Source organism: Ctenopharyngodon idella, chromosome 11 (genome assembly GCF_019924925.1).
Source record: "Ctenopharyngodon idella isolate HZGC_01 chromosome 11, HZGC01, whole genome shotgun sequence".
In the NCBI taxonomy this organism is placed as follows: Eukaryota; Metazoa; Chordata; class Actinopteri; order Cypriniformes; family Xenocyprididae; genus Ctenopharyngodon; species Ctenopharyngodon idella.
Window position 1 is genome coordinate 9958628 of NC_067230.1, and position 24079 is coordinate 9982706.

General features: G+C 39.7%; 1 protein-coding gene across 4 annotated transcripts in view; it reads left to right on the forward strand.

Moving 5' to 3' along the window:
- Positions 1 to 24079, forward strand: part of ttll7 (tubulin tyrosine ligase-like family, member 7) — a 115361-nt gene that overhangs the window by 8224 nt on the left and 83058 nt on the right. For 2 of the 4 annotated variants that reach the window (XM_051912396.1, XM_051912400.1), the window contains exon 2: positions 20921 to 21178. In XM_051912396.1, coding sequence (XP_051768356.1) covers positions 21154 to 21178 — 25 coding nt within the window. In that variant the 5' untranslated portion in view covers positions 20921 to 21153. Of the gene's footprint in view, positions 1 to 17621; positions 17692 to 20174; positions 20293 to 20920; positions 21179 to 24079 lie in introns of those variants that run through there. The other 2 variants (XM_051912397.1, XM_051912398.1) reach the window with 2 other exon arrangements.

The window sequence follows — 24079 nt, forward strand, 5'->3', positions numbered from 1 at the left end:
TCACTGGTTCACATTTGAGCAAGCCAGTGTCTCCAGACATCATCGTAGTCTGTGATTTCATCCACCCTCTGTACCAGGCCCATCTTACAAGCAGTGCTTCGACTGAGCAAATTGTTAGCAAATGGCCCATCTACAACAAAAACCCAAAATTAAAAAAATTTTCACTTTACTTTCAGTATTTGCTAGGAATTTTCCCATACAGCTCACTTTTTTTACAGCTCACTTTTTCCCCAGGACTTCTCACGTTGGAGGGCGCTCTCATATGTACAGAAAGACATGATGGTGATGTCGGCCCCAGTATCAATTTTAAACTTGACTGATCTGCCCTGTATAGGCAGAGTAATGTACCACCTGTCCTCAGAAGCAGACTCATTCATCACAGACCCGAGGAAAAATGCATCACAAGTTTCTGTGTCACACCCCACCAGCTCTTTGACATTTTTCGTTTTACATGAAATGGCAAAATGTCCCAGTTTATTGCATCTCCTGCATCGCTTATTATGTGTGGGGCAGTTATTCTGTGTGTGTGTGTGCGATTACAGCATGTGCAGTCTATGGCTTGTTTCCTCTCACCACCCTTTTCCTTATTTGGTGGTCCCGTAAAGCACTTCGTGCCTTTCCGGTGTCCGTGCTGTACCGCGTTCACTTCAGCAGCCGCTCCCCCGCTCGCATTTTGGGTCTAAATGAGCTCAGACTGCATCGCTATCTGGACCGCTTTGTCCAAAGTCAGTTCAGGTTCCATGTGTAACCTTTGGAAAACATCACGATCTGCAATCCCTATGATGACTCTGTCCCTTATTTGTTCCTCTTTGCTCGTGCCGTACTCACAGTATTCAGCCAATTCATAGAGACATCTCAAAAAAGCCTCAACAGTCTCTCCCGATCGCTGTGTGCGCTGATGAAAACAGGCCCTCTCATGTATGACGTTCCTCTGGGGAACGAAATGTTCATTAAATTTGCCAACAACAGTCTCATAATTATTTGCATGTGATGCTTCGGCAAACGTGAACAATCCCAATATCGCTTCGGCATCTTTACCCATTGCATAAAGCAGGGAATTGACTTGTACTTCACCGCTTTCCTTGTTCAGCTTCGTTGCAATGCGAAACCGGGAGAACTGCTGGATCCATGCAGGCCAGGTCGCAGGCTGTGCGAAGTCGAAAGCCTCTGGTGCGTTGAACTTGGACATTATACCTCTCAAAATAAGGCGAACTTGGTCGTGGGTGCAACGTCCACTTCTGACACCATGTCACGAGAGGGAGCAACGTCATTTAACGATTCGGCGTTTATTGAACATAGACTGCATGAGCTTGACAATTCAGTGAACTGCATAAAACACACTGCCCCTTTTGATCGGGCTCTCCCCATATATATATATATATATATATGCAGTTTCAAACTCATGTCATGTGAGTTTGAAATGTTTCTTCAAAACCGAGGAATTATGCATCAAACTTCATCTGCGTATTATCTTCGTGCCAATGGAGAGGTCGAACGTTTTAACCATGCTTTGAAGCACGCATTGCTAACTGCTTCCCTGGAAGGCAAAGGATGGAAAGAATTCACAAGGGACTTCTTACAAGCATACCGTGCTACACCTCATTCGACTACTCAGCGTTCACCTGCTGAATTGTTACATGCAAGGCCGATGCGCACCAAACTTCACATCTCAGGATTACAGAAACTGCAGCATCTTCAGCAACCATGTGCGCAGAACATTGTGGATCGAGTGAAACACATGCAGAAGCGCTCCAAAACATACACTGATCGCAAGCGTGGGGCAACGGAAGTGTCATTCAAACAAGGATCTTTTGTTCGAGTGAAGCGACCAGGTATCCTTCCTAAGCTCCAATTTGCATTTTCCAAACCATTGAAAGTACTGCAAAAGACTGGTCCTTACACTTACAAACTGTCTGATGGGCGTACTTGGAATGCTTCTCACCACACCTTTCTCTTATGGGAAGGAGGAGAGTGGGGTACAGGAACTGGCTAACTTTGATTATGACTGTAAAATGCAAACTGCACCAGTGACTCAGCCGGAAAGACAGGTTAGAGTTACACGAGCACCAGTATGGGCTCGGGACTATGTTATGAACTAAAGGCGGTTCATTGATTCCATGTGAATAGTATTTTACATGGGGATATGTGATAAGGCAACAAATACATATAGAGTGTTGTTCTGTAATGCACGTTGTGTGTTTGTGAAATTCAAGGGAAAATGTTAAGTTCATGTTTAAAATGTTGGTACTGTTATGCAAAGTCATTGTTAAAAAAAAACAAAAAAACAACAACATTTGGTCACTGTACGGACATAAGTGAATACTAGGTACAATTGTTAAAAGAGAGCGAGATGTAGTGTCACCACTTGTCCTGTGGGTGGCACTAGTAGATTTGAAATGCATATGAGTGTACCAGGAGAGTGAAGATGAGTTAGTCTGAGTAAAAAGCATGTTCATAAGCGATCTCTGTGTTGCTTGCGTCTTTACAAAGACATAACAGATTTATCATGGATTCGCTGCATTTACGGCCAGCAAATCAACATAGTAAAATTCGAATAGTATTTTTATTTTTCGAATATTAATTACAGATCGAATATTTGACTATTTGTGCACGCCCTTACATTGAACTTGGAGCATCGTAACTTTGCAGATGTTGTTTGTGCTCTAACAGCAACATTGCACACTAACTAAAGTTTAAAAAATTGAAATCATAATGAACCACCCCTTTAAATTTATTGTATAGCACTTTTTACACATCGTTTCAAAGAAGCTTTAGTCATCCTGTTATGTATAAAATGCCTTATTGCTTTACCATAGAGCCAGATTTAGGGCTGGGTGATACTGACGATATGTAACGACAGTACGAGTCATCTTCCAGATTTAGATCTGTATTTTATACTGTTGTCTAGCACACATATTAGAGCTGCAGTGACTCATACATCTGAGCATGCAAAGGCAATTAAGAGATTTAAATATCGGTTGGTAGTGTTCTATTAAGAGATTCAAATGTTGGTTTGTTTTGTTATAAGTAAGAATAAGTGACTCTCAAAAAGTATTAATGAAAATATGATCGTTGTTGCGAATGAAAAGTCAGAAAAGTCAGGCACATGTAATTAAGTGAGAGTAAACAGTTTTCATCGGGACGTAAGGTAATTTCACCATTTTCAGGTGCTGTTGGTGATTTTATCATTGTCTGAATCCAGAATGTCAGTATTTTTCTCCCACCAACTGCGTGAAAATTCCTGGCCGAATTCTGTTTTTTGACAAATACCAGGATCATGTGGTAATTAAATTGCTGTCCAATTCCACATCTCTGAGTTTACCAGAAGGGATCAATCCAAATGTCATTTTGTACAATCTATTTGACCACTGCCAAGCACTGTACAGTAACTGTTGTGCATGCTTTTTAAAATATGTACGCTATTATTGAAATGCTGGAAACTTACAAGAAAAATATTATGTCACCACTCCTCCATACAGTACGGAGCCCGGCACGTCACCTATAGGAGAAAAAAAAAAACAATCCGTGCCGACGGTTTTGCAATCCGTTCCCTCAGTTTATAAACCGTTCTCACGAATTGTTAAACTGTTCCCTCGGTTTAACAAATCGTGCCCATGGATTAATAAACCGTACCCATGAATTTCAAATCCGTGCGCTCAGATTTTGTAAACCGTACCCTCGGTTTTTAAATCCGTTCCCACAAATTCATAATCCGTGTGCACGCTTTCGCAAATCCGTTCCCATGGGTTTGTAAAAACTGTACTCGCGGATTTAAAAAATAAATACAATAAATAATAATTGTTGTTGTTGTTGTTGTTATTATTATTAGCCTATTGTTGCATTTAGAAGAAGAAAAGAGGAACAAAGAAATTAAAAGTCCGTCATAATACACAATGCCAGGTTTATTAGGCAATAATAATAAAGTGCTAAGATTATCACAAATAAACACAAGATTTTGACGCACATAATTCTTATTAAATCGTTATATTTCGGTACCCGTTGATAGAGAATCACTGCAGTTAATATAATTTGATGAATAATACACAATAAAACAATAAGATTCGTTAACACATACCTGGGAGTTTGCTGTTCTTCTTCTAAAATTAATACATGAGTACAGTTTTTACAAACCCGTGGGAACGGATTGTGAATTTGTGGGAACGGATTTAAAAACCGAGGGTACGGTTTGCAAAATCTGAGCGCACGGATTTGAAATTCGTGGGTACGGTTTATTAATCCGTGGGCTCGATTTGTTAAACCGAGGGAACAATTTAAGAATTCGTGAGCACGGTTTATAAACTAAGGGAACGGATTGCAAAACCGTCAGCACGGATTTTTTTTTTTTTTCTCCTATAGGTGACGTGCCGGGCTCCGTAATACAGTGAGTGGGAACTGTTAAAGGGTTAGTTCACCCAAAAATGAAAATTCTGTCATTTATTACTCACCCTCATGCCGTTCCACACCCGTAAGACCTTCATTAATCTTCGGAACGCAAATTGAGATATTTTTGTTGAAATCCGATGGCTCCGTGAGGCCTGCATAGGGAGCAAAGACATTTCCTCTCTCAGGATCCATAAAGGTACTAAAAACATATTTAAATCAGTTCATGTGAGTACAGTGGTTCAATATTAATGTTATAAAGCGACAAGAATATTTTTGGTGCGCCAAAAAAAATCAAAATAACGGCTTATATAGTGATGGCCGATTTCAAAACACTGCTTCAGGAAGCTTCAGAGTGTTATGAATCAGCGTATCAAATCATGATTCGGATCGCGTGTCAAACCGGAAAACTGCTGAAATCACGTGACTTTGGCGCTCTGAACCGCTGATTCGACACAAAAGATTCATTATGCTCCGAAGCTTCCTGAAGCAGAGTTTTGAAATCGGCCATCAGTATATAAGGCGTTATTTTGTTTTTCTTTGGCGCACCAAAAATATTCTCGTCGCTTTATAATTGTAATGATGGGTCGAATGCGTGAGGATCCATTTGCAGCTTGTTTATTAAAAGTACTTACAGAGTAGACAGGGCAAAGGCAGAGACACAAACAGGGACAGGCAATGGTCGAGGCAGGCGGCAGACAAGCAGAGTAAAGTCACAGGCAATGGTCAGGGCAGGCGGCAAACAAACACAGTCCAATAAACAGTCCAATGGCAACAGAAATACAATCCACAAGAAAACGCTCAGAAGTGATCACCGGGGCAAATCAAGACTTCGCAAAGGGTGTGTGTGTGTGTGTGTCTTTTATAGTCCAGGTAATGATTTGCAGGTGTGTGTGGCACTTGGTGATTGGTGTGGAGTGTGCAGGTGATTGGAAGGGAGGATTATGGGAAATGGAGTCCAGGAACAGACAGTGATCGTGACATAACGCCCCCTTCCGGAAGGCGCGTCCTCGCGGCGTAAATGGCCCAGATAGGGAGGGGGGGTGGGTGCATTGGAGACCTGTTGGCAGACGGGAACGGGGTCTCCAATGCAGGTCCAGGAACTCGGGCAGCCACGGCGGGTCAGGTGCCACGGGCAGCCACGGCGGGTCAGGTGCCACGGGCAGCCACGGCGGGTCAGGTGCCACGGGCAGCCACGGCGGGTCAGGTGCCACGGGCAGCCACGGCGGGTCAGGTGCCACGGGCAGCCACGGCGGGTCAGGTGGCTTGGGCGACCACGGCAGATCAGGGTCCGTAGCTGGCCACAGCAGTTCACAGGCGGTTGAAGGCCGTGGGCGTGTAAGGTCCCCACCCGCAAGCTCAAGCAATTCGGAGGCCGCTGATGATCGCGGCCGTGCAGGGTCCCCACCCACAAGCTCCCCACCCTCAGGTATATGGCCCCCCCCAAAAAAGTTCTTGGGGAATTCAACGGAGGCCGTGGCGGTTTCGTGGGTAAGGATCTCGGGTGGCGCCGGCAGGGCGAGGAGCTCGGGTGGCGCCGGCAGGGCGAAGAGCTCGGGTGGCGCCGGCAGGGCGAAGAGCTCGGGTGGCGCCGGCAGGGCGAGGAGCTCGGGTGGCGCCGGCAGGGCGAGGAGCTCGGGTGGCGCCGGCAGGGCGAGGAGCTCGGGTGGCGCCGGCAGGGCGAGGAGCTCGGGTGGCGCCGGCAGGGCGAGGAGCTCGGCGACGGCCTCCGTGGCCGTATCAGGAAGAGCGGGCTGCTCTGGGACGGCAGCGGACCGCTCTGGGACGGCCTCCGGGCTTACAACGGGCTCTGGGACGGCCTCCGGGCCTACAGCGGGCTCTGGGAAGGCCTCCGGGCCTTGAGGGATGGAGGAAGCCTTCTTCCTCCTCCTCCTCCGTTTACATGGTTGAGGCGGTGGCTCTTTGCCTACCTCCTCTGAGGGCGCTGCAGCGGGCTCACTGGCTGGAACGACCCCTATGTTCCCAGACACTGGCGGGGCGGCCATCTTGCCCGTGGGCACTGGCAAAGCGGCCATCTTGTCCATAGCATCCAGAGAATTTGAGTGCGTGGCAACCGGCGAGCTTGAGTGCGTGGCAACCGGCGAGCTTGAGTGCGTGGCAACCGGCGAGCTTGAGTGCGTGGCAACCGGCGAGCTTGAGTGCGTGGCAACCGGCGAGCTTGAGTGCGTGGCAACCGGCGAGCTTGAGTGCGTGGCAACCGGCGAGCTTGAGTGCGTGGCAACCGGCGAGCTTGAGTGCGTGGCAACCGGCGAGCTTGAGTGTGAGGCAACCGGCGAGCTTGAGTGTGAAGCGGCCGGCGGAGGCTTAGGAATGCCAGCCGCTCGTACTGAAGTCAGCGCTGGATCAGCCACACTGGAACGCAACCCACTCCGCTCCCAAACAGATCCAGAGACGTGATGTAATTCTAGAAGATCAACGGAGACTTGACTTGGCTCTGGAAGATCAACGGAGACATGATGTGATGATGTTGTGGCTGCCATTTTGTGAATGCTCTCTTTAGAGGCAGCCATTACATGGGGGGACGAGGTGTCGCGTTCCTCCGCGACACCCACAGTAAAAAGTGAACCAACAGTAAGCAGGGCAAAGTCCAGAAATTCCACGAACGACCCTCGGGGACCATTAATAAGTAAGTAGTCCTTCAATGGTTCGTTTAATCCATAGCCAAAGAAGTCAATGAGGGCACAGTCAGGCAGGTCAGAGAAACAGGCAATGTCTAGAAACTTCTGAATGTGGTCCTCGAGTGTACAATTACCTTGCCGAAGGCGGACGAGACGTATTGCTGGGTCCATGCTAAGGCTGGAAGCGCTCGTAGAAGCTGCTGGATCGTTTGATGGCGAAGTCTTCTGTAATGATGGGTCGAATGCGTGAGGATCCATTTGCAGCTTGTTTATTAAAAGTACTTACAGAGTAGACAGGGCAAAGGCAGAGACACAAACAGGGACAGGCAATGGTCGAGGCAGGCGGCAGACAAGCAGAGTAAAGTCACAGGCAATGGTCAGGGCAGGCGGCAAACAAACACAGTCCAATAAACAGTCCAATGGCAACAGAAATACAATCCACAAGAAAACGCTCAGAAGTGATCACCGGGGCAAATCAAGACTTCGCAAAGGGTGTGTGTGTGTGTGTGTCTTTTATAGTCCAGGTAATGATTTGCAGGTGTGTGTGGCACTTGGTGATTGGTGTGGAGTGTGCAGGTGATTGGAAGGGAGGATTATGGGAAATGGAGTCCAGGAACAGACAGTGATCGTGACAATAATATTAATATTGAACCACTGTACTCACATGAATTGATTTAAATATGTTTTTAGTACCTTTATGGATCTTGAGAGAGGAAATGTCATTGCTCCCTATGCAGGCCTCACGGAGCCATCGGATTTCAACAAAAATATCTCAATTTGCGTTCCGAAGATTAACGAAGGTCTTACAGGTGTGGAATGTAATGAGGGTGAGTAATAAATTACAGAATTTAAATTTTTGGGTGAACTAACCCTTTAAGAAAAAAAAAAATAGTATGCAATACATTTTTAAAAATTTATATGCATTTATATAGGTTAGGGCTTGCACGACTAATCATTTATGTTTACCTTGTGTATAAGAGTTTGTGTTAACTTGATTATACTAATTTACAAATTTTTAAAATGACATCCAATTTTAGAAATAAAAAGGAAACAGCGGAAGGAACTGGATGAAATATTCTGAATTATATCCACAGTCTATGTTGTTGAATGGAACTGAATCAACACTGAACTGACTTCAGCTGAACAATGACACTATTTTCTTTTTAGAGCTGCTTTACAGCAGAATTGAACTCTGTTTGCATCATTGGAATCATTATTTTCCTGTTTATCACTGTAAAGCTGCTTTGAAACAATCCGTATTGTATAAAGCACTATAAAAATAAAGGTAACTTGACTTGATTTTGTTTACAACTTACAATCATGTGACTGACCACGTGAGCACACGTCGCCGGGATTGTAGGATCACTTGATCCTCCACCGTGAATAAATTGCCATCTAAATTTTGCATAAGTTTTATCACTGAGGTGCATTGTAAATTTATTTTTACAGATGTCCCCATGAGAAACAATTACTGTGTGAATAGGGCTTTAAGTGAAAAATAGCTGGTTGTCAAAAGCCTTATTCCGACTGTAATTGTTTCTCATGGGGATGTCTGTAAAAATACATTTGCATGGCAGATTTGTGTTTGTCAAAAACAGGTAATTCGGCCAGGAATTTTTACTCAAGTGGTGGGAGAAAAACACAGATGTTCTGGATTTAGGCAGCAATAAAATCAGTTAAATTCAATTCACATTTATTTGTATAGCACTTTTCACAATACATCGTTTCAAAGCAGTTTTACAGAAAATGCAGGTTTCTACATTACAATTCGAGTTATCTTTTATCAGAGGTGACTGTCAAAGTAATGTCCACATCAAAAATGTACAGTTCTAAGATAATACAAATCATGCAGTTAGTTAATATCATGTTTTCATTTAGATAGACAATAAGCTCATTAAAGCAATTAGCAAATATTACAAGTTTTGATCATAATGAATATAATATAGAAAATTTGGCAGTGGTACATGTTGATTCAGAGTTGGCGTCATCTGAAGTCCTCGCAGGGTTGGCATCATCTCTTCACAGGTGTTGGGTCATCTGATATCTTCATAAGAGGCTGGATCCAAACTGGAACTGGCATAATCTCTAGGTACCCAAGGATAGGCATTCCGAGGTAGAAATAAAAAGCAAATGGAAAATAATTAGCCTAGCTGCTGTTCATAATGTTTCAAGCAATACTCAATAGTAAAATGAATAGTCATGCTTTTGATCTGATATAACTGGAGTACAAGGTTATGAAATGTATTATGTAAATTATTGGCTAAAGAGATGTGTCTTCAGGCTAGATTTAAACTGGGAGAGTGTGTCTGACCCCCAAACATTATCAAGAAGGATATTGTAGAGTGCAGGAAGGAGCCATATGCGAAAACGCTCTTCCTTGTTTAGTGGACTTAAACCAGGTGCACACTGTACGATTTATAATAGTCCTTTACGACTGTTGCTTGTCAGACTGTATGAACATGACCCCTGCCTTAAAGGGTTAGATCTCCCAAAAATGAAAATTATCCAATAATTTACTCACCCTCAAGCCATCCTAGGTGTATAATATGACTTTCTTCTGTCAGTCAAACACAATCAGAGTTATATTAAAAAAAATATTCTGGCTCTTCCAAGCTTTGTAATGGGAATGGATAGTAACTGATATTTTGAAGCCCAAAGAAGCACATCCATCCATCATCAAAGTAATCCATACGGCTCAAGGAGGTTAATACAGGCCTTCTGAAGCAAAGCAATGCATTTTTGTAAGAAAAATATCAATATTTATAACTTTATAGACTATAATCACTAGCTTCCGCTAACGTCAGCCTGCGCATTCACGAGAGTCGAGTTCTGGCGTAGTGTAAGCTTAGGTGAGAGTAAACACCTCTCGCGGTTCAAACAAACAGGGCTGGGCAACAAACTCCTCCCATATTTCTCTTTAAACATTCTCATTTTAGACTTCTAATTTGTGACCAATGTTTTGTTTTGATCTATAATCTGCGGTTCCGTGTTCGTCAATACGTCATGCATCAGGTCAAAGTTCACTCTTCTGCCAGAATTGACGGAAGCCAGTGATTCTAGTTTATAAAGTTATAAATATGGATATTTTACTTCTGAAGGCCTTTATTAACCCCCTGGAGCCGTATGGATTACTTTTGTGATGGATGGATGTGCTATTTTGGGCTTCAAAATATTAGTTACTATTCACTCCCAATTTAAAGCTTGGAAGAGCCAGAATATTTTTTAATATAACTCCAATTGTGTTTGACTGAAAGAAGAAAGTCATATATACCTAGGATGGCTTGAGGGTGAGTAAATTATGGGATAATTTTCATTTTTGGGTGAACTAACCCTTTAAGCCATGTCACACTGTAGGATCTCAGTTGTCATTCATGTCAGACTGTATGGCAATCAAGACGCATGCAAGAAGACTTGTCCAGAGTTTTACATCATCAATCCGTGACATGTTCGGTGACTGTGAGTTGCATTACATGCAAAATTGAAATGGTGGCAAGGAAACAAAAACAATCTCTAGCGTTAATTTTGATCATGGCTTGTCTTGGAAAACAAAAAAAGATGACGATGTGTGTGGAGCAAGTGGTGGACAAATCTTCTGACACTGCCAGAATTTTGTTGGAGGTAAATTTGTATCTCAGTGGTCATTAATTGGCTGTCAGCGAACATGTCAAACTAGCGATCAAAGACATCAGATTTTGACCTAGGATCAAAGGAATCTTTTAAGATTCTCAACATTTGTCTCAGACAGCCAAATTGTGGCCAAAATAGTGTGAACCCGGCTTTAGATATTCTAGGTACTACCCAAAGTCCAGAGTATTGTGACCTTAAAGAGCATGATGGATTGTAGGGCGATAGAAGACCGGTTAAATACACAGGAGCCATTATAGGTCAGTAGCAATACTTTTTAATCGATACGGAACTTAATATGTAATCAGTGCAGAGATGATAGAATTGGGGTTATATGATTATATTTTCTTGACTTGGAACTTATGTCACCATGAACTTATGTCACCATGAAAAACAATTAAGATCTGAATAGTGCTAAAGATTCTGATGTGAGAATTTAATTAGCTGTAGGGATGTCCTGAGCTGATCTCAAAGATCAGTATCGGGGGCTGATTAAGCATTTTTTAACTGATCGATATTGGCTGATTTTTTTTACATTAGCTTTCATGCAGGTGTTGTGCAGTAGGTGATGGAATGAACCTTCAAGTGGTTTGCCAACTGCCATTAAAAGGAAATGAAACTCAAACATGCTGACACCTGAGAATCAGTGAGGTCTCTTCTAGTGTGTCACATACATTTAAGCTTCTGTGTTTACCATATTTTATGTGCTCTTTACTGTTTTTTTTGTTTTTTTTTTGCCATCTGACTGTCTGAGACGTCATTGCTTTGGCTTTCTTGACTGACAGACTAACATCCTGACACAGCGAGCATGCTTTCTAACCATATCTTCACTATTTTTTTTCCTTTTGGTTACAGTTATTCAGCTTATTGTATATTTATTCAGTTTCCACTGTATTCAGTAGGTGTTCCAAGTTTCTCCCCGAACAACATAAATTTTTATCATCAGCAAACAGCACAATTTTTAATACTTTTAGACACTTTACAAATATCATTTATATACTGTACAAACAATTTGGAGCCTAACACCAAACCTTGTGGAACACCTCAAGTGACTTAGATCAGATTTAACATTTATTTATTTGTACAAAAACAACTTGGTACCGAAGTCGGTACTTTTGACAACTCTAGTATGCATACTCTATTTTGAGTGCTTGATGTTGATAACATTGTATAAGTCACTTCAGAATATAGGTCACGGCACGTTTCAGATGATAAAAAATGAATCACAAAGTTTCATTACAAGTGTTTCATCAATATAAACATTTTATTCACAGTAAATGTATTTCATAATGCTATCAAACCTTTAATTTGCATCTCTTCTTGTTCAGTTTAATACATTTTGTCTATAATTTAATCCCATTTTTAACGGTTAGTCAATGAATCATTTGGCATCTATAGATTCGTATCAATAAAGATTAACTGGTTTGATACATTTTTTTGCAATTAAATCAGGCCTGTAATCAACATTTGGCCATACATTTTCATCAGTATCACAGTGAATATCTTGGTTCTTCATGACAAATCCAGTCTTGACATTGCTCTGCAGTTATGTCATAGCAAGCCTCATTTATGGTATGATGAAGGATGACATGCTTATGAGGATGGTGATCGTACACCTTCCCTCTTAATGTAGAGAAGAATTCTTCAATTTGGTCAAGGGGAGGACAGTGGAAGATACAGGGTCATGAAATGAAGATATAGAATTCTATACAATAATGATAATGATATGTCCTTTACTGTGAAAATATAGAGAATAGTTACTGTAGCAGACTTGCTGGTTTTCTTGGCGAAATGTCCTGATGATGGAGCTGACGGTTGACCTTTTGTAGGTTAGGTTAAATTAACCCAGCAGCCTTTGCCATTAGGGTAGGGGTGTCTCATACTGTATCATCTACGTCAGTAAAATCATAATTATTGAATAAATCAGCGTTTTTGAGCAAAGTAATTCATGATCCATTCATAAAGACAGTCACTTGCTTCATTTCTAAATCATTCATTTCTAAATCAGCCTTTTGAATGAATCAGTTGAATGAATGACTCAATTACTCACTCAACGGCGCATAGTTGCCGCAAAGGGGTGTTCACGAGGACCCTTCTGAAAGCTAAATTAAAATTAATGAATGGGACAACCTACGTTTTCATGGACTTAACAGACATTCGTCCACAAGACCGCAAGATCACATGAAGTGGACAGTTTGTGATGGGGCTGACTTGCCACCACCAATTGGTGGTTTTTGATACTGATTTCATTTGGTTCATAACAGCTTATAGTGTCTTATTATTTTAATAGAATTGAATGATTAAATGTAAGAATTTGACAAAATGCATACTAATAAATTTAGAAAAACTTAAAAACCGAAAATTGGCCTTAAACATGTCATGACATGAATTTTCTTTTTATTATATTAAAGGTGCAATAGGTGATCTGGGAAATACTAACATTAGCCTGCTAGCATTAAAAGCATACAATCCCAACCTCCCTGCAAATCGCTGTCCAAAGCCACGCTTCCTCCAAAACACATGAACGCACACACACACACACACAGCTGCTCTCGACAAAGTGTCACGAGAGACGCCGTTAAAGTACCTCATGTCTCAAAGCACATAACATTACAATAATAATGAATGTAAACAACTTAGAGAGCTTTTACCTGACTGCTGCAGATTAATTTCGGCGTTGATACTGTTGACATGGATATTCATAATTCTGAGTCTGACTGAACATCTCCGGTTAGAATGTAGCTGCTGTTTATTTGCGGTGCTCTGTGGCTGATATCTGTCTGTATAAACTGTATGAAAACATTATCCATAGTGTCATTTACAGGCAAAGCATTATGAAATTGTTTACTTACGGTTTATGATGCAACTGCTGTCATATCCAACACAGTTGGCTGCTTCATCTTTCAATGAAAGTTGCACTGTGCCTCGTTTACAAAACAAAATGCTCCGAACAAACATATAATCCATCGACATGATCTGGGTCGCCATTAAAATAAACCATCCACTTGTTTCCGATGCTGGGATGCTTCTGAGGTCTGTACAGAGACACAAACGAGCTGCGTCAATCAATGCAAACGTTTTTTCAACTCTTTGTCTAGGCCCATGACCATATTTTTGGGAGAGTCCACATATACTTCTTTAATCCTTCTGCAGGTTACCTCTCTCATAAAAATGAGTAAAATTTTCTTCAAAACAGTTGAACGTGCACCATCATTTTATTGCAACAGTTAAGAAATTAAATGTACATTAAACCCTACCCTAAACCTAACCAATAAGTGTGAGCAAAACAAATGTGAGAGAAAAATACACAGTGTGTGCTTTCTGACACCCTCTACAGCTGAGAGAGGTGTTAGCAGGAAGTGATGCGACGTCTCAGAGGAAATAAAGTGTGAGTGGATTGTGGGTGGTGGAGCTGTCAGGGTGATGCATGATAGCAGGTGATTACTCAAGCACTCATTCATCATATACACGCCTGCCTGTCATTGTGTTGCTGTCTTGTGCTGTAACAGATTGACTGTACCTTCATAAATTGCCTGAATGTCTCTTTTAGCAACTGTTCTAATTGCATTATTACTTCATAATATGGAAATTGTATTGATAAAGCAGATGCTTTTTATGCAAATATTTTTTATTGCAGTGTTATGCATTGAGCTAATTGCAATGACATAATGGTGACAGGGTTTTCTTAGAGGTTATAAAGCAATTTAATATAAATTCATATCGATTCTGGAATAAAAAAAAAAAAAAATCCATTTTAAAATTGCAAAAAAAAAAAAAAAAAAATGCAACAGTCAGGTGAATCATTTTTTTTTTCTGCAGCCCTAATTAGCATTGTTCAACACTGAATTAGTGATTCCTAAAACCATAGTTCCAAGGAACATTTTCAAACAGCTTCACAAACTTGTGTGGTTGGAACGACAGCTCTCGAGCTGTGGTTACAAGCATAGTTTCTTGTGACATGTGGACCTAATAAATCCTTATGTTGAGCAAAATAAGCAAGCTGACATTCATTAAAATCTATATCTTAAATTTTAATTGTCTTTTAGTTTGTCATAAGACAAGGCACTGTTTTTTTAAGAGTGCATATGTGCTCCAGTACATAAGAATGAGACTATGATTGAATATGGAAAAAAAAAAAAAAAAAGCAAGATAACAGAGAAAAAATGAGAATTACTCCTCGGATGCCATGTCCATAATGTATAGCAAAAAATCTGGAAAAGAAAATATCTCATAACGGATTAATAAGTACTCCACCACCTGTGTGACATCAATCAACCAACATGGTTGAACGACAAATTTGCGACAATATGGTTTCGGGAAACAGTCGTGACTAGCTAGTTGATTTCTTCAATGATGCATCGTACTATGGTAGTTTAGCAGCACGTTGTTGTACGGGAAACGCACCCCTGAGTAGTGTTGGGGAAACTACTTTGAAACAGTAGTTTTGCAAGCTGCAAGCTACTCGTAATTTGAAGTAGTTATAGCTACAACTGCAGTCAAGTTTTGAAATGGTGGCTTTTGAAAAGAAAAACAAAAGATATTTACAAAAAGTATACACTGAAGCTACTTAAGAGGCTAATATCTTTAATCTACATATATAATGGTCCAATTATATAATTTATAATTTAGTATTTAATTTATAATTAAATAATTTATATAACCAAGTTAAAAACATAGTAAACACAGCAGGATATAACTAAATGTTTCACTGTAAAAGAAGATCAGTGAAATTTTACATTGGAATTATTCAGATACTCCAATGCTACTTATGAGCAAGAGAAACACTGCATCTGATATATTAGATTTAGTCATTGATATTCATGAAGATGCTGAGTGAAATATTTCCATAACTCCATAACTTATTTTCTTGTTTTTGGGAACTTCATACTATAGTATCAAATCATTTCCAATCTGAAAACTTGCACAGGATTTCACGGAATATATCTGCTTTGCCTGTCATCAACATGTCAGATCATGAATTTTACAGATTCCCGAGCAAAACCAGACAAGATTAAGATTTGAAAATGGGTCATTCCGTGTCAAATCAACCAAATTTCGGAAACTTCCCCTGGCTAAAATTTTTGATTTTGTTAATATATTTTTCTGTACAAAGACAAACATAAAAAGTGACCAGAGCCAAAATATTAAATGTCACAGATGAATATTTACTGAGTAATCCACTATTTTGTAGAGTGGGGTCAAAATTACAATTTAAAGCCAATTTACAGGGGTGTAAAAATGACTTTAGAAAGATGGCAGCATCATTATTTTATTTTTATACAGGGATTGGTAAGTCTATTAGTAAAATCTGTTGACTTTAGCAATCTTTGTTGCATTATATGCCAACAGTGACAGTTCAAAAATGGCACTTCTTGTGTTTTTTGCCTTAAGTTTGCATGCCTGTAACTCAAGGAGTATTAAAGGTATCTTAATATCCTCTTAGATTCTGGTTCTTAAGAAACTTTTCTTTTGGTATCTTCATTTTAAAGGTCCTTGATGGTTCAATCCCAGAGATATGGACATGTTAATGTGGCTCCATGAGTAAATTGTACACATTTTCAGTGGTCAAAAACCAAACGTGGGTCAATTTGTGTACAGCTGATACTTTTTTTTATTTTGAAGTGGAATATCTAAAGAACCAATAATGCTGAAACTAGAAATGTATCTCATTTTTTTTCCCATCAGCTCAGTTGCATAGAACATACCTGTCTGAGTGCCATAAATATTATTTTTCTAAAGTTGCCATGCCTGTAACTCTAAAAGTATTCAATATATCTTAATATCCGTCTAGATTCTCATTCTTGATTAACTTTCCTTTTGAAATCTTCATTTTTAAGGCCCTATATAGTTCAGTCCCATAGATATGGGATCTCAAAGCAGTTCCATGTTTAAATTGTTGAATTTCACCCTTTTCAGTGATATAAATGCGATTTACTTTGCACACAGCTGATACTTATTGTATTTAAAGAGGAATGTGTGAAGAATAAATAATGTTTAAACTAGAAATAATGTATCTTGTTTACCTACCTCTATCAAAAGAACTGCATAAAACATAACTCTCTGAGTACCAAAAATCCTCTGAAAATGGTTAAGTTGAGGCACATTAACTTGCTGTGTGTTTATAAGAATCTATATTTGAATATATATTTGGAAGATGGGATTTTGTTCATTTTAACAGCTTCTGAAGCTACCATGAGTTTAAATATGCAGTATCGTAACTACACGTGACTGCATTGACATCCCTATATCTATGGGATTGAACCAAATAGGGCTTAAAAATAAGGATTCCGAAAGAAAAGTTTCATAAGAACAAGAATCTAAAATGACATTAAGATATCTTTAACACTTCTTGAATTAAAGACATGTAAACTTCAGAAAAATGTTTTTGGCACTCAGAGAGGTTTCATAGAGGGAAACAAGATACATTTCTAGTTTCAGTATTATTTGTTCTTCGAGCATTCTTCTTTAAACACAACTATCAGCTGGTTAAAAAGTTACCTACATTTGTTTCTTAGCCATTGAAAATGGGTAAAATTCAACAATTTGGAGTTATATTGGGGTCCCAATATCTATGGGACTGAACTATATAGGGCCTTAAAAATGAAGATTCCAAAAGAAAAGTTTATTAAGAATGAGAATCTAGAAGGATATCTTAAATACTTTTAGAGTTACAGGCATGACAACTTTAGAAAATAAATATTTATGGCACTCAGACAGGTATGTTGCCACCGTTAGCACATAATGAAACAAAGATTGCTTAAGTCAACAGATTTTACTAATAGACCTACCAATCTGTGTAAAAATAAAATAATGATGCTGCCAATTTTCTAAAGTCATTTTTGCAACCCTCTAATTTTGCTCTAAATCTCAGGTGAAAATTGTCATTTTGACTCCACTCTACAAAACAGTGGATTACTCAGTAAATATACATCTGGGACATTTAATATTTTGGCTTTCATTATGTTTGTCTTTCTACAGATTCTGTGGACAGATCTCTACAGCCAGGGACCTCTGGTTGAGTTGACATGGAATGACCCAAATATATTTGGTATGTGATCTTTGGAGTCAGAAAATCAAAATCATTTGACACACATTGAAATACAGTACCTAATATAAACATGGCGAGAGTGTGACCAAATGGTTTCGGGCATTTCCTTGAAATCTTTATTTATAATTTGAATCTGTAAATCAACAATTTTGTTGTTTTGTTCCTTTTTTTTATTCTTGAACTGATCTGTTTTTTATTTGAGTGAAATCAGTATGTGCCACTGCACTTTACAAATTTACCACCAGAAGTCAGTGTTGTGTTATATTTTGCCACTTGGGTTGCCATAAAGTAACAGTCATGGCTGAGGCATAAAAGTCAGAAACATTTAATTGAAAAAGACAAAAAAACCCAAAAAAAATAATAATAAAAAAGAAAATAATAAAAAAAACTTTTTTATTGACAAAGAAAGATAAATGAATACAATTAAAACAATTTTCTTTCCCACAAACAGAATATAAACAATTTCAAGCATTGTGCACAAATTTCATTTACATTTATGCATTTGGTAGATAGATGCTTTTATACAAAGTGACTTACATTGCATTTAGTTTAATCAGTTCAAAGCACACCTTCTTAAGAACAAAACGTAGACATTTTAAGGATGTTTACATATTGTCATCTTTAAATAATTTTAATCTGTAAACTATTCTCTCTCATCATATATATAAATAACAATTCTGTAAAAAAAAGAAAAGAAAAGAAAAAAAAAAAACTAAATTTATTTTGATATTTTAAGATATGCTGAACTGTGAAGGAGTTACTTGCAAGGTGGTACATTTGAATGAATGTCAAATTATTGTCATAAGGTATGAGGGAGATTTGTAGCAGGTCACCATCATTGCTTTTTTAGGCTGGGGGATGTAATTTTGTATAACAGTATTTTTTTTCGGCATTTCCACAATCTTTAACGTATGAGATATACACAATATTGCCAAAAGTATTCATCATTGAATTCAGGTGTTCCAATCACTTCTATGGCCACAGGTGTACAAAGTCAAGCTCCTAGGCATGCAGACTGCTTCTACAAACATTTGTGAAAGAATGGGTCACTCTCAGGAGCTCAGTGAATTCAAGCGTGGTACCGTGATAGGTTGCCACCTGTGCAATAAGTCCATTCGTGAAATTTCCTCACTACTAAATATTCCACGGTCAGCTGTTAGTGGTATTATAACAAAGTGGAAGCAATTGGGAACAACAGCAAATCAGCCACGAAGTGGTAGGCCACGTAAAATCACAGAGCGAGGTCAGCGCATGCTGAGGCGCACAGTGCGCACAGTTGCTAACTTTCTGCAGAGTTACAGACCTCCAAACTTCATGTGGCCTTCAGATTAGCTAAAGAACAGTGCGTAGAGAGCTTCATGGAATGGGTTTCTATGGCTGAGCAGCTGCATCCAAGCCTTACACCACATAGGATGCAGTGGTGTAAAGCACGCCGCCACTGGACACTAGAGCAGTGGAGACATGTTCTCTGGAGTGACAAATCGCACTTCTCTATCTGGCAATCCGATGGACGAGTCTGGGTTTGGCAGTTGCCAGGAGAACGGTACTGGCCTGACTGCATTGTGCCAAGTGTAAAGTTTGGTGGAGGGGGGGTTATGGTGTGGAGTTTTTCAGGGGTTGGGCTTGGCCCCTTAGTTCCAGTGAAAGGAACTCTTCAGCATACCAAGGCATTTTGGACAATTTCATGCTCCCAAATTTGTGGGAACAGTTTGGGGATGGCCCTTTCCTGTTTCAACATGACTGCGCACCAGTGCGCAAAGCAAGGTCCATAAAGACATGGATGAGCGAGTTTGGTGTGGAGGAACTTGACTGGCCTGCACAGAGTCCCGACCTCAACCCGATAGAACAACACCTTTGGGATGAATTAGAGTGGGGACTGCGAGCCAGGCCTTCTCGTCCATCATCAGTGCCTGACCTCACAAATGCGCTTCTAAATGAATGGTGAATTCCCATAAACACACATTGACCTTGTGTAAAGCCTTCCCAGAAGAGTTGAAGCTGTTATAGCTGCAAAGGGTGGGCCAACTCCATATTAAACCCTATGGATCAAGAATGGGATGTCATTAAAGTTCATGTGCATGTAAAGGCAGACGTCCCAAAACTTTTGGCAATATAGTATATGTTGAATACTGTCAAAAGGCTGAAAAATATTTATGCATTTCCTCTGAGCTGCCATTTCAACCAATGGGGACCTATAACACAAAATACACTTTTATATTGTTTTTGAACAAAATTATGTGTCCACAGTGTGTGTACACAACCACCCTATTGCGGTAAAAATCCATCCACTCTTATTTTCCCCCATAAATCTGAAACAGTCACTGCATCTGAAATCACGTACTGTCTGAGTAGGCACTACATTTGAATTTACTTCACTCTATTAAAAAGGTACGTTCTATATAGTATGAATATGTGTAGTATGAGTGAACTTCAGACGCACTACATCTGCCATGTTTTGTTACTGTCACGTGACCTACCAGCGTCAGTTGCATCACTTCACTGCCATCACAAATCCTCTGTGGCCTCGTGGGATAGTAATCTGTCTCTACATTAGATGGATAGTGTCCATCGAATGCACACTTTAGAATCTCAGCGGAAGTAGTAAGTCATCCGTGTACTTTTCACCTACTGTTTTTCGAATACTATGTATTCGGACATACTCTTTTTGTGTACTGTTTTTCGCATACTGTATAGTAGGGAAGTATTCGATTCGGATGTAGTGAATCTGACAGTTTGAACTGATTCATGGACGTGAATCTTTATCTCTAACTTTGTTACTAGCAAAGTCATAAATATATGATAAATAATTAATGTATCACCCAGATTTAGTCATCATTTGTCATCCTTGTGTCAAAAGAAAAAATTGCTTTGCTGTTAAGTTTGATGTTAGTATTAGTTTTTGAAGAGCGTGTTGTGCTGTTAGACGTGTGCTTTGCTGCGTGACAGATTACAGACATGTAAAGCGAACATTAGAATGTTAAACATGGAAAATCTCTCAGGCTGATGATGCAGTGGCACTAATGTTGCTTTTGCTTGACAAGCAGCAGACAGACCCTCATCTGCTGAAGCCCCCGTCAGGCAACAAGAGCTGATCAGTGAGGTGAAACCTGCTGTCAGCGGCGCTGATGGGTTTGAGTGACATAGCAAACGTTTGGCCAGACTGTGCAGTTCCCTCAATTTTCTTCTTTGTCTGACATTAACAATCTTCCTCTTTCTCTCTCTTCCTCAGACACCTTGTCTATCTGCCCATCTGTGGTTCTGTGAAAAAAGCCCCGACCTCTTTCCTTAAAGATATATGGTCTGCAACCGACCTTCAGCCGTCCCCTGCCTCATGATCTAAGTGGACAGATGATATTGCCGCCTCCTGAAACTGTTGTCACAAAGACAGCGAAGAGGAAGTAGACTGGTGCCAAACTGCGCCTCAAAAGTCTCTGAGGCAGCGAGAGGTCAGCTGTTTGAGATATGCCCTCACCCCCCAATGATGGAGGTAAGTTTGATACAATTACAACAGTGACCCCAAAAGTTCACCCAGAATACCAGAGAGCATCCATGCAGACCCTCTATTACCTATGACTTGGAAGTAGGCACTCTAGTAGGTGCTGAAGGGTATTTCTTGATACTAAAATGTACAATATATCAACAACAGCGACAAATAGATTTTAACGGCTCCTAATTTTGTTTTGGAGGTCTCCTAATACAGGTTTACATGCATCAAAAAATGCTTTCATTTTATAATAATATACATTGCACATCACCACATTTTTCAATGATTCTTAAATAACTCGTCCGATGATTCAGTCTCTTTAAATCCCCCCTTTCCATGAGCCTACTCTGCTCTGATTGGCCTGATGGCCCAGTCTGTTGTGATTGGTCTACTGTTTACAGCACCTGTCGGAAACAAAATGCCTTTTATCATTAACTGAAGTTCAGCTCCGGAGGCTTCCTAAAGCTCAGCAATTGTACACACTGTAAAGCAGTGATTCTCAGACTTTTTCTGCCATTCCCCACTTTGGAGGTAAGGAAGGTTTCCGAGCCCCACCTGTCCCCAATCGCCCCAACAAAATGTTAATAAACTAGGCTTTGAGTTAACTGTTAAAATATATTAACATTTATTTTATTAACATCACATTTTAAAAACATAACATCAAATAACAGCATTAAAAACTTTCAAATAGAGAAAATAAAAGTGCAATTATATTATCACATTGCATTATAATTTATTATATATAAATTATAAATTAAATATTATTCTAGATGAGTTTTTTTTTTTTTTTACGCGACCATTATTTTAGAACATTTTCCCTTATTGTTGTGCGTCATGCTTGTCACGTCACACACTGCAGCCACAATAACACTGTATGACAGATGTAACACTTTTATTTTGTTTCTCCTTTTTTTTTATTCAAAATATTCACAAACTTGCTTACCATGTCATCAACTATCTGATATTCCGATTCTCAAATATGTGTAGGTGAGTGTGTTTTGTCATTTAAAAACCTTAATAAATGATCTCGTCCGTCTCTGGCTCAGCGCCAGCCAAAGCGTGAAAGCACAGTTTGAATCTGGCAGTTATGTCGTGTCACTGAACGTTCTAAACCCCATATGTGGGATCGTACTCTCAGGGGCACAGAAATAAAAATCCCATATGTGGGACCGTACCACTCAAAAGGTTAATAGAGATGGGCACAAAAATGACCAAATTTCCTCTCGTTTGTCACGCCCCACACTTTGAGATATGCTGCTGAAAGACAGACGGCGTCGATGTTACCATATCAATCCAAGCGAGAGTCCAATGATGAAACATTGGAAGAACTAGTTATTCAACCCGACCCTTCATCGCAAGGACGACTTGAGCAGGACATTTCTCAGTGATAAGCTACTCGGTTTGATGTACAATATGAGATGTTGTAACTGTAATTCTACACTATCAGCATTAACAAGTGTATGTCCATCAACAAACCGATGTGTATATTTCTAATTTATTACGGTGCACATGTGGGAACTGCATCATTAGCTGTATCAATAACAGCGCATACGTTAGCCAAGCACTAATGCGAATGACTGATGTAACATTAAAGTTTGTAAAACAAATTTTCCTCCATCGTTTATTTAATCAAAACAGTAAGAACAACAGGTAATCTGCATTAATGGACACAATTTTAAGTAATAGTCAGCCACAGCTGATTTGTATAAGTAGCCGGTTAGCCAGAGACCTAGACAATAACTGTATTTTACATGTATTTTGAACACCCGGTAGAAAATATATACATCAGTAATTAATCATACTTACAGGTTGTGATTCTGAGGAGCAAGTTGGTCCAAATAAAGTAGGTACTGTCCCATCTTTGAAGGTTAGTTCACCCAAAAAGGAAAATTCTGTCATTATTTACTCACCCTCGTGTCGTTCCACATCCTTAAGACCTATGTTCATCTTTGGAACACAAAGGAATATATTTTTAATGAAATCCAAGAGGTTTCTGTCCCTCCATAGAGATCCAACGCAACTACCACTTTTAAGGTCCAGAAAGGTAGGAAAGACCACTTTATTTACAAAATAATATTATGCAAAGGGTGTTCACGCAACAAATTAAATTATGTTTTTTGTGCAGACAAATTATTCGCATCGCTTTATAAAATTGAGGTTAAACCACTGGAGTCACATGTATTACTTTAATGGTGTCTTTCCTACCTTTCTGGACCTTGATAGTTACATTGGATCTGTATGATTTCATTTAATTAAAAATGCCTTAATTTGTGTTCTGAAGATGAACAAAGGTCTTATGGATGTGGAACGGCATGAGTGCGAGTAATTAATGACAGAATTGTAATTTTTGGGTGAACTAACACTTTCATGGATAAGCATTTTGTAAATCCTATTTAGAATGCACAGAGATTTGAGAAGCAATTGTCAAAAGGTACTTTTATACTGCTGTTGTATCGCTGTTGTAATTTTAACCATTGACTCTTCACATCCTCATTTTTTGGAGGTGTTTACAAAGATAATTTGCTTTTGCAGAGCAGAAAACAGTGTCTTCTCGACATGTATACACAACACAAACCAAAGCGGTTCAAAGTAGACGTTGTTCGTAGGCAGCCAATGAAGACCATAGGCTGGCATTATGCAAATGTTTTACCACGTTACATATGCAGGTCACGGAAGTGAGACTGGAATTCCTGACGACTCGAGGAGGTTCAGAGTCGATTCTTTCTTTTGAGAGACAATAACTTTGTGCACTTTCGACTTTACAACTTTGCAGACCGTTTACATTCGCAGACAGCTACATTACACATTGCATGAAAGGCAATATTGGAAAAGGCATAATAGGGGCAGAAAAGCAGATTAGGTTACTCTGGATGGTTGCTAGAGTGTTGCTATCTAGATGCTAGT